Here is an 11,186-nt window from a genome sequence, read left to right as displayed (position 1 = left end):
AGAGCGGTTGTAAGATGGACTTCCCTTTTACCATTTTAACTCGACAACCTTAAAATTCAACAGCTATGACCTTGGTAAGAGCTGAGTGATAAAGGAAATGTTAGCATTAACATCAGATTAATGCTTTATGATCTAAAAGGTGATTTTTGCTAATTTTACATCACTGTGTCCTCATAGCAAGTCTCTAAGCTAAGTACAAGTATTATCAACCCATTTTATAGATGAACAAACCAAGGCTCAGAGGGCTTAAGAAACATGCTCAAGGTCTTGCAGCTAAGTGACCAAACTGAGACACATTTTCTTGTGTCGATGTTCTTTCTGCTCTTCCTAGATAATCCTGATACTCCAGTAATGATGGCACGGATGGAGGAGACCATTTTCATTACTCTTAAGATGTTTACAGTCTTGAGTTATCCCTAAAAATTCTCACTCAAATTTGGAATTTTAGAATTCTTGTCATTCAAGTTTTTTCTTCCTCCCTAAATTCATCAGAGATTCTTACCTGGTGGTCTTAAATACAAGCAAAGTGCAAGGTTTTGTGCAAAAAGTGTCTTCTTGAAAGATTTAATCATTTTACAAGTAGCAAAGAAAATACCTGGGTAGCAAGAGTGCAGAGAACAAAGATTCTCAAAAATAGCTAATCAACCTTCCCCTTCCATTAAATATCTTGCCTTGTGTTAGGAACAGCTTGCTCAGAAACGGACTGGACCTAAAACATGAAGCCTCACCCTTTCCATGGACCACATGATGATGAACTGGATTCCCAAGGTTATTTCCATAAAGCCAACCACTACCATGTTCAATTGCCTTTACATTCACTTCCCCCTCCATCTTTTTCTCTTTTCCTTCTCATTTGGGTTGTAAAAATGTCAAGGAGTCTCACTGTGCAGCAACGTATGAGTTACTGGGCTCTGTGACAATTGAAAATCAATGACGTTAGATACAGAGAAATGTACTAATGCCAGAAGCATGAACATTTGAGCAAGAAATGGAAGACAATGTGTGTGTGTGTGTGTGTGTGTGTGTTTAAATATATATAAGTATCTTGAAATGTAAAGATGTGCAAGTCCTGTCTTACAAAAATCAAAAAGGCAGAATAATTTACTCTAAAATGTGATGCAATGTCACTGCCCTATTCATTTCACTCTTCCTGCTATGATGATTGTAATTTCAGTGCCAGTTACAATGCACTCACATATTTTCTAATGTTAATACCAGAATCTACTTCAAGGTTTCCATTTGGTACAGCTTACCTAGTAGCTGCCAAGTCAAGAGTTAACAAAATGGCAAGAAATCAACCTTTGTAAAAACAAAACAAAACAAAAAAAGCCTTGAAATTCCAACCTTTAAATTTTCAAGTTCACAAGTTTACCTTTTGACTCTAGGTCAACAGAAAAGGTTAGCAGCCTTTATTCTGTTTTACTTTTCAACGCAGTTAAAAGACAGTCATTGTTAGCTATGCCTAGAAATAACTATAGCAGATCAAGAATGGCACTTATGAACTCTGAAAGGAGAAATGCATAACTCTATGACACCAAACTACCCCAAATGCAACTTTCTTTAGGTTATAACTGTTGATTTCCAATCAGTCAAGTGGATTGCTCCATAGTTAATCCCACCCTGTCATTAAGATGGTTGAAATGCCAGACAAATTGTTTGGCAGTCAGTTATTTCGGGCTCTTTAATCACCAAATCAGATGAACCATGTGGCAATGCAGTCTACAGTTCAACAATTACCCTGAGAAAAGATTAATCTGATCTGTTCCAGAGATGGGACCAAGAGTTACACGCTTTAGTAGTAACCATGATAAGACTGGCAGCAGCAGACTATTAATAACCACTGAAAATAAATACCAAGCAAAAATTAAAATCTTGGAATAACTGCTTTTTTGTAAGCCTTAATCCACACATGACATGAGCAATCCATATAAATATGGATTACTCCCGGCCCTTCCTCAAACACAAAGCCGCTATAAAGAAAACAAGTTTGCAAACTCCCCAGAAAGGCGAAATAAGGGAAGAGGGAATTGCAGACACAGAACTTTAGGTGAGAGGGAGAAAAAAAAAAGTCACCTTAGTAATATGATAAACAGTAATTAACATGATAAAAAAAATCTGGATTTCTTCAGAAACTCAATAATCAAAATGGATTACAATTTACTATTGCCTCTGACCACAGATCGAATAAGAAGACTCTTCCTAGCTCTTTATCACATCCTCAGGGAAATCAAGAGGTCTTTCATCAAGATTCATTTCACTTGGAAACCCTATCAATGGGTGCTCAGTGGAACATGAGGCACTTGAAACCTTGTCACTCCACTTTGCTGGGCCATGTCTACACTGGTCCACAAGGCAGGAAAAACTGGACTTTCCTCGCACAGCTCAATTTTAATCAGCAGGAGAAAACTGGAACAACAAATCCTAATTCCACCTTTAAATCATTCATGTACACATCCATACGAGGAGAGATGTTTACGGACAGGAGAACCATGGTTCGAAAATGTGCTGGCCTCTTTAAGTAAGGATCAATCAAGGCCTTTCTTCAGCCTGTTCATTTACATTTCAGAGGGCACATCAAGCCAGTTCAGATCTAAGTGCCTGTTAGCAAATGTGTTTGGCCTTCTGCTGATTACAGCAGCATCATTTATTTTGTCAGTATTAGAATCGTCTTAGCTTTGCCACCTGGAGCTGTAGCACTTACTCATTAGACCCCTCTGTCCCACCACATCCCACAGGGGCTGCTAATTACTGGCTTTACTCCATTTAGTCTCATCTCTGATTTAATTATGTGCACTCAGCCCTAATGAAAAGTACAAGATGGCTCTCCTTACCTTGGCATTCTCCATTCCGCTCTTCATGCCCAGCATGGCATAGGCAGTTGCCAATGGGTACCAGCCATTCACCATCTGCCCCGCAGTACATTTTTGGCACATCCTTCTCTTCTGAGTTGTTGACACAGGAGCCTCGAACTTCCACCAGGGAAGACGTATCGGCCCCTGTGATGGTGTCTGGAAACTGAGCCAGATTGCGAACAGTGAGCGGACACTTCTTGTAGAACACTCGGACCGAAACCAAGGCGATGCAGGCCCCTACATCCTGAAACGCCAGATAGAACCCCTTTTTGCTCAATGGCCCTACATCCCGGATTTCCGTGTTCAGCTTCATGATTCTGTCGCCAATGTCCACTTGGGTGAAGCTCTCGTCGGCGGCGATGGTGTCAATTTTGGCAAACTGGCTCTCTCGGATAAAACGCTCCTTGTCGTTGTCTGATTCATAGTAGTACAGGTTAAACGTCTCCTTGCAAGTGCCCATGACACCCGGAAGACTGTTGCAGTCCCTCAAGGTGAACTTGATCTCAATGTACACCCTCTGAGCCCCTTCTCGGGTGATCCAATCAGTTCGCAGCCAATTATTCTGGCTGGGCTCCATCACGTTGCACACTTGGTAGGTTCGGATTGGCGTATTTTTTTCATCCATAATACTCACTTCCTCCCACTGCAAAGTTCCAAAGGAAATGCATCGATTACAAAAATTTCATCATACCGTGATTTATCAGTTCTATTTTACCCTCATAGCACAGTGATGACTTTCGTTGCAGTAAGAAAGAAAGCAACCTAGCACTAATTCCTCACCAAGATGATATTATATTGGGAAAGTATTTTAATTTTCACTCTTTTGCCTCAGATCCAGAGGTTTTGCTGGATTGATTGCTTTTGAGTTCTCAGCAGTTCCTCGGTGGTCTAACAACCTCAAATTCACCTATTACAACTGCTACAAGTTCAAATGACAACAGTTCAAACTTACTCATAAATGAAAAAACTAGGAGGTGTATTGTTTCAACAACTGAGCAGAGACCTGCAAATTAAGAGCAGGAAGTGCAGAGTCTGCCAAAGGAAGACAGTTATCAGTCAATCGGTGGTGCTCCTGTCAGAACTTTGCTCTCTAATACCTAAAAACAAATTGACTTTTTTTTTGGCGATGTCACTACTCTTTAAAGGGGTAAAGAAAATCTCACCATTCTGGTTTTGGTAATCCTGGGAAGACAGAGAGTAAACTTTATGGTTAGATTTCTCAAATACGCTGTCATTTATAATGGTAGAACACTTTTCAAGAACATGTATGCAGTCAAAAAGTTTGTATACTGTTCTTATTTTTAAAACAAAGTAAACACGAATGCACACGTGCATTGCTTCTAAATAGTCTGTGGATATTGAGAATAGAATAGTAAGTGGTATTTATGAGTGAAAGCCCGAGAAAATTAAAGAAGGATAGTAGGGTTTTCTTTCAATCTACTTCCTAACATAGAGATTCTCATAGTGGGAAAATCTGAGTTCAGCAAAATTCACTGTGACTAGCGTAGTTTCATTCTCGCTGTGGCTTTTAAAATAATCCTAAAAGCATCAAGATAATTTGGGGCTCCTACCAGACTGATAGACAGCCTCCAATTCTTCATTAATATCTACAGTAATTCCTTTATAGAGATCTGGTATAAATCAGCTTAAGTATCTAACGCATGAATACAATTAGAAGGAAAAAGATAGTTTTAAAAAAATTCGTATTCTATAATAGCTATACTTAAAGCTCCATTCAAGCCAATGAAGTACATAGAATCATAACATATCTTTAACAGGTTTCCCACCTGTGCATTGGAAAACTATTAATGGATGGAAATGTTACTATGTGAAGGGCCATAATGCATAAAATTCTGTATCCCTTTCATCTGCCACCATTATGAAAGTTTTAGAACTGGGAGAGTTAAGTGCCCTGTGGTGATTAAAATTTCTTTTTATCCACTAAACAATAAATCACCAGTAATTTACTTATTTGGGGGAAATTCATGTAAATCCAAAAATAGATCCCCACCTTCAAAAAAACCTACTCAGCATGCTTCTCATCTCAGAACAAAGGAAATATGGAAAAACGCATTTATCAATGTAAATGAAAGCACATAGGGATATCTCCACAGTTCATACACATAATTCAGGTCTAATTCGAATTTTCCAGCCCGAACTTAATTGTCTAAACACATTGATCAATTCAGCAGAACAAGGACAAATCTCCCCTTAGTTTTGCATTTTACAATCAGTGTCAGAAACTCAGTATACTCCTTTAAATGAACACTGAAAAGAAATTAGTTTTTTGCTACAATGTTGCCATCAGAAACCATCACTTTCCATTATTTGCATGTTCTGCTTAGCTGTTCTGATGGAAAAATGAAAGAACAGTGACTACAATTCATTTTTGACCTGGTGGTATTGTCAAATAAGGTTTCTTTTTCTTTTTAAAAATAACAACAACAAACAAATAAATGTCATTATTGGTCCAAATTATAATCTCAAATTTCCAGCCAAGAAAGATGTGAACTGTTCTAAAAATAAGTAGAGATTTCAGAATAATCAAAAGATTCAAATATGCTTTTACACTCAGAAAGACTTTTTTAAAGCCAATCCACCCCGTACTTGTTAGATATCCAATTTACCCCTTCATTCTAGGCCCCCAAAAGTCTTCTTTATTACAAAATCTAGAAATTAATTAAACTTTATAATTGGGCACATAATTTCTCAATGGCTACTATGTAGTTTGGAAGGACTAATTCTATTATACACAAATAAAATTTCATTTTTTATGTTTCATAACAATATTTAAAACATTACACACATGGTATTTAAGGAAAGGGAAGGAGTACATTCTATATTCAGAAGTCCACATTCTGCCCATAAAAGGTTCTGGGTTGTGTACAGTCAGCTATGCACAGTATCTTTTTTTTTTTTTTAAGGGACACGGAGACAACCAAAAGAAGTTTTGTGTCTAGAAAAAGTGACCAGGTGCTCTTTCAACAGTTCTCTGGGAGCTGGGGTGGGGGGAGGGAGATGTCTGTAGCATATTAAGTTGCAATAAAAGCTTCCCAGAAACTAGACAGACCATGAACTGTACTTGAAAATGTGTTACTCCTTGCTTTTCAATAGGTCACATGTATATTTAGTGTAAGGAGTGAGGTCCAAAATCATACTAGATGTACCCTCTCTTCAAACTTGGGAACAGCCAGTAAGAAAAATAAGGCTCATTAATTTTTTTAATGCAAGTACTGATACCTTCCATCCTCAGTTTTGCCAGCAGTTCTAATACATTCAGCCTACAGAGCAATACCTCTGGTGTAGCATGGGAAAGCCTCCTTGAATCAATGACCTTTCCAGGGTATAGGATTAACAAGAGTCTGACTCTCACAAGATAAAGCTGTACCTTTCTTCACATTCAAAGGATGAGGGCAATTGCCTGCAATCAGCAGTGAATACAGCCTGTCTACACTGCCAGAGACCTGCCAATCATTCTCCCTCCCTTTAAAAAAAAATGGTTTTGAGGGCAGACTAGAATTTTTCAGCAGAGACCCAACCAACTTCAGTCAAGTTCAGGCAGAAAAACAGGAAGGCAGGACAATCTGCATTTTATTTCAAATGGAATGACAAGACTTGCTTTGGAAAAAGCCTAAAATTTTCCATTCTTGCCTTGTCTTATTTTTGAAGCCCATCTTCTATAACAGTTTCTATGAATCTTTATTTTTTTCAATCCTTTATTGTTTATTCAATGGCCAGGTGTGAAGCGCCATACTGGGTGCTGGCATTACAATTTTTGCCTGATAAAGACTCCTAATCTTTCACCCCACTGCTTTTAATCAAATGACTCAGTCATAGATTATCAAGCATGTAAAGGTACGATGATATGCTTAATTTTTAAAGGATTTGAGAGTTTCAATTTGGCAGATGCCAGAGTTACACATTGTACTGATTTCTTTCCAAAGCTGATTCACTCTGACCTATTATTAAGGGGGGAGGATGGGGTAGGAGAATGTGGCTATTGACCTAATTCTATTCTCATGGCAAATTCAAGAAGAAATGAACAGTGATGCACGCTCATACTCTATAATCCAGCCTCCCCAGTCCCCAAAGATCCAAGATTCCAAATACTTTAACTTTCATATTTAGTAACAACAATGCCAAACTTGGGGGGTTTTTTTTTTTTTTTTTTTTTTTTCTGCATAGATGTTGCCCTTGGTACAAGTTTGTAAGGCTTTCCCTCAGCGTGCAAGTGAAAAGCAGCTGATTTAAGATTGTCATAGCAAGTTACAGAGCCCCCCGCTGCTCACACACAGAACTAAACCTGCTCCTGGTACAATCAGAAATGTTCTCTCCCTGGTATTTTTATTTATTCATTTTCCTCCTCTGGAAATAGAACAATTGCTCTAAAATTAACCCTGTCAGGACTTCATGGCTATCACATCAATAGGCATAAATACTAATTTGGTCCCCAGATCGTATTTCTTGTTGGTGTTTTAGTCTTAAATAGGCATCTAAGGCAATGCCTCCACCAATCTCCTAGTTTTGAAACCCCTTTTTGCCCTTTTGGATTCCAGTTCTTCCATGACAGAGCTATCCAAAGGGAGTATAGGATTTCTCCAACAAAGCGTAATTCACTTCATAGGCCATGGCGGAAATCTGACCCCCGGCCACAATCAACAAGAATCACGCCATTAGGACTCTCAGAAAGTTGCTAATCACTCCTTTTTACCCTGTGGATCAGAGAGCAATTCGGAACTTACCCCTCCTTCCAGAGGGCTTGCTATCCACCCAAGTTCTCCCTGAACAGATCTGGAATCCAGTAAAGTAACTGCAAAAAACCAAAGAAAAATAGATTAATTTCCAATTGCAAAAAGCCAATACTACAAAAAACCATTTGCCTGAGCGTTTCCATATGTGCCGAGGGTGTGCATATCCAACTCTGATCAAAACCTAAACCCGGTCTCACTTATGTAAATAATCATTACTCACCCCATCTTCTCCCCTCTTTAAATCTGCAGGTTCTTATTTATTTAACTTGCTTAGCATTTAAAATTCCATCCCAGGACTCAGTTGATTCTTTTTCTAAAAAGGATGAATTGAGAATCTCAAGTACAATTCAAAAAATAAATATATCTATGTAGGGCAGTTACACTCCCAAGCAAAATCTGCATTCATCTCTGTCTGATATCTACTAGAGTTATTTGTTTTTGCAAGTTTCAGATGACCGCATAACTCATCATCATGGTGACAGAGCCACAAGTGAATTCTATCAGAGAGTACTCAAAAGGGTCATGAAAAGGCTCTCTCCCTTACCTTTTTTTTTTTCCTCCACCACCAAATAAATAGGCCCTGGATGTGGTATCCGCTGCTTTTTTAAATATCAAAGTTTCAGAAGGGGGAAATGGCAGACGTGTGGAATTAGAATGCAAATACACTTAAGTGTTCTCTTTGGCCTTTCTGAAGACAATCGGAGACTCCTTCCCCCAAGAGGAAATCACTGGTTTAAATTTTAGTTATGGAGGACTGCCTAATAGATTTAGTATGCTTGTGCTACACCTAAGAGTATACATCCAAGCTTGGGGGGACCGGGAGGGCGGCTATACAGCGGTCGCACCCCGCCCACGCTGGAACAGTCCTAGGCACCGAGAACATTGAAAACGACGCAATGAATTCCTAAACTCTCCACATTGTCTTTCCCACCGAGATCTGCAGGCCTGGGGGTCGAAAGGCCCATCTCAAAGGAACCACTGGGTTATTAATTTGATCAGGGAGGCTGGCTCTTCAGGCTGGGGGAGGGGTGGGAAATGGGAAACCTTCATCCTTGCTCGTGCGCACCCCAACTCTCAGTCTCGCCCCCCGGCCCCTAAATTCTGCCCACCTCTCCTCTCATTTCACCCCGACGTCAAAGTAGTTGAAAATGAGCCTCTTTCTCCTGATTTTCCCGAGAAACCTGAATTCCTAGGTTCTGTTAATTATTTTAAAATGTAGAGCCTTCCCTGGGTCGCTCCCGCCCGGAATTGCGCCCCCCCCTTCTCTCCTCTGGGTCTCTAGAGAAAAGCCCGCTACATCCATTTGGATTTATGTAAGGTGGATTAGGGACACAAAGGGAACAATAAGACCCAATTTACAAAAAAAGGAAGGGAGTAGAAAGGGAGGGTAAAAGGGAGAAAAGAAAACGTGATGGGAATAAAAAGCAACAAAATGAATTAATTTTTAAGGGGGAGGAGGGGTCGGAGAGGGGTTGACCCCCCTCCTTTCTACATCTGCCTACAGCTCCATCACCGCCTTTTTTTTGTCTAGGGCTCCCAAGTTTTGCTCCCCAAAGAAAAAACAAGGGGAAAAAAGGAAAAAATCTCTGCGTTTGGTGCAGAGGTCTTGGGGGACGTCCTAACAAGAGTGCGAAGTATTCAGGAGAACGCGGGATCCACGATCCCGCTCAGAGGAACGACCCCAGGGACCGAGGGGCAGCAGGGACCGAGATGGCCCACGTCGGTAGGAGAGAGGAGATCGAAAAGGTGACAGAGCGCCTCTTTCCTCCCAAGCCTTGTCTGCCGGCAGGTGTGTGAATCTCTGGGAGGTTGCGTCCGGCGAGCTCTTGGCACCGCCCGCCCAGCCAAGGCTAAGTTGGTTTTTGGCTCCCTCCTTCGGAACAGGGAAAATGATAGATTGTACGGGGATGGATGCACGGATCCTGGAGAGATGGACAGTCGGATGGATGGATGGATGGATGGATGGATGGATGGATGGGGGAGGGTGGGGAGGTGAAGGAGTCGGCGAGCCAGTTGCGCGCAGGCTCGAGCGCGAGCATCGCCGGAACATAAGCGCACACAATCGGGGCACTCGAGCACAGGCACACAATTGTCCGAGTCGACGCGGACACCCGCGCACCCACAGACACCCATATGCGCGCGCGCGCGCGTATACCCACACGCACACGCAACTCGCCTTTCTCTGAGATCATCAGAAACTAAATGATAAACCCCCACCTCCCCGACACAAACACACACACACACACAGACACACACACAGACACAAACACACAAGTCAGAAACATCATAGAGATAATCCACAAACACACACACACACACAGACACACACACACACACACACACACACACACACACACACACACACACACACACACACACACACACACAGCTCTCCAGCATGTCCAAACAGACGCACATAAAACTGAGCACCTACACTGATCCAGTTGGTCCGGCACGTTCCCTTCAAACTAACCCGGTGTACAGTTGTAGGGGCAAAAAGCTAAAACTCGAGTACGTTCGGCTTGCCAGCGGGTTCCCAAGGTCTGCGGGGTGACATGAGGAGCTTGGTGTCCCCTAGGCCAGCAATCGCACCCCGACGGCGCGGGGACCCGGCTGAGCGAAAGGTATCTGACGCCGGGTGCTAGCAATCAGGTCACCAGCGACCGGCGAGCGGCGCCACGACCGCTGCTCGGCGGAGGCCCGGCAGCCAGGTCCCAGGAAGCGCAGGGCTCGGGAAACTTTGCAGAAACCAGAGCTCGCAAAGCTTTCGCAAGAACCCGAGAGCACCACCATACCCTCAAGGACCTCCAGGTTTCCGTTCCCCCTCGACCTGGGCTGAGTGGGTAAGTGGCGGTAGGAGTAGGTCCACAAAATGTATTTATTTATTTGTTTTCTTGGCGTTGTCTCCCATGCATCCCCTCGGGGCACCTCGGGCTGCCCTCGCCGGTGGATGCCGATAAACTTTGTCCTTTCGCTACAAACTTAGGCAACCTCGCCACACGCACGGGTCACCGCCCCGAGGCAGGCTGACCGGCCGCTCCCCGCCTTCCCTTCGCGGTTCCCCTCGCTCCAGACCCCTTTCTCCGGAGTCAAGGCGACCGCTCGCGCCGGGATCCCCTGCACCCTCCGGCCTCGCGCTCCCGGGGACCATTCACCCGCCGATCTTCGCCTCTCTGTCCCAGACCGCAGAAAGGCCGCCCCGTTCTTACCTTCATTCGCGGGATACACCCTGGAACCGGTGACAGCGTCGCAAATCCCAAACAGAAACGAAAAGAGGAGGAAATTAAAAATCCCAGCCATGGTTCGCCGGTACTAACGCTGCTCCTGCCGCTTCTATCCCAGTGGAATAAATGCTTAAGTTAGGAGTGCAGCAGGCTGAAGACATTGCCAAGGGGGTGGGCCCGGCCCGTGACGTACACCCGCCAGTCCGGGGCCCGCAGCCAATAGTAGCGCAGAAGGGGTTGCCTTGCTCCGCCCCCGATGAGCAGAGCCCGCCCCATGCCCCGCCCGCCCACTCTGGGCTCGGCTGGGCGCTTGGTCTCCCCGGGATTAAGGGGGCGAGTTCTGCCGCGTCCCTACCCTG

General features: G+C 43.2%; 1 protein-coding gene across 3 annotated transcripts in view; it reads right to left on the bottom strand.

Moving 5' to 3' along the window:
* EPHA4 (EPH receptor A4) overlaps positions 1 to 10,959 on the bottom strand; it is a 137,536-nt gene extending 126,577 nt beyond the window's left edge. Inside the window, exons 1-3 of one of the 3 annotated variants that reach the window (XM_007467406.1) lie at positions 10,813 to 10,959; positions 7,595 to 7,662; positions 2,832 to 3,495 (exon numbers count right to left, since the gene is read on the bottom strand). In XM_007467406.1, the coding sequence (XP_007467468.1) occupies positions 2,832 to 3,495; positions 7,595 to 7,662; positions 10,813 to 10,903 (823 nt within the window). In that variant the 5' untranslated portion in view covers positions 10,904 to 10,959. The remainder of the gene's footprint in view (positions 1 to 2,831; positions 3,496 to 7,594; positions 7,663 to 10,812) is intronic. The other 2 variants (XM_007467407.1, XM_007467408.1) reach the window with 2 other exon arrangements.
* Positions 10,960 to 11,186: the final 227 nt, after the last annotated feature.

This window comes from Lipotes vexillifer, unplaced genomic scaffold, assembly GCF_000442215.2.
Source record: "Lipotes vexillifer unplaced genomic scaffold, Lipotes_vexillifer_v1.1 scaffold677, whole genome shotgun sequence".
In the NCBI taxonomy this organism is placed as follows: Eukaryota; Metazoa; Chordata; class Mammalia; order Artiodactyla; family Lipotidae; genus Lipotes; species Lipotes vexillifer.
The sequence above is the reverse complement of the archived record's forward strand: the minus strand, read 5'-3'. Positions and strand labels throughout refer to the sequence as shown.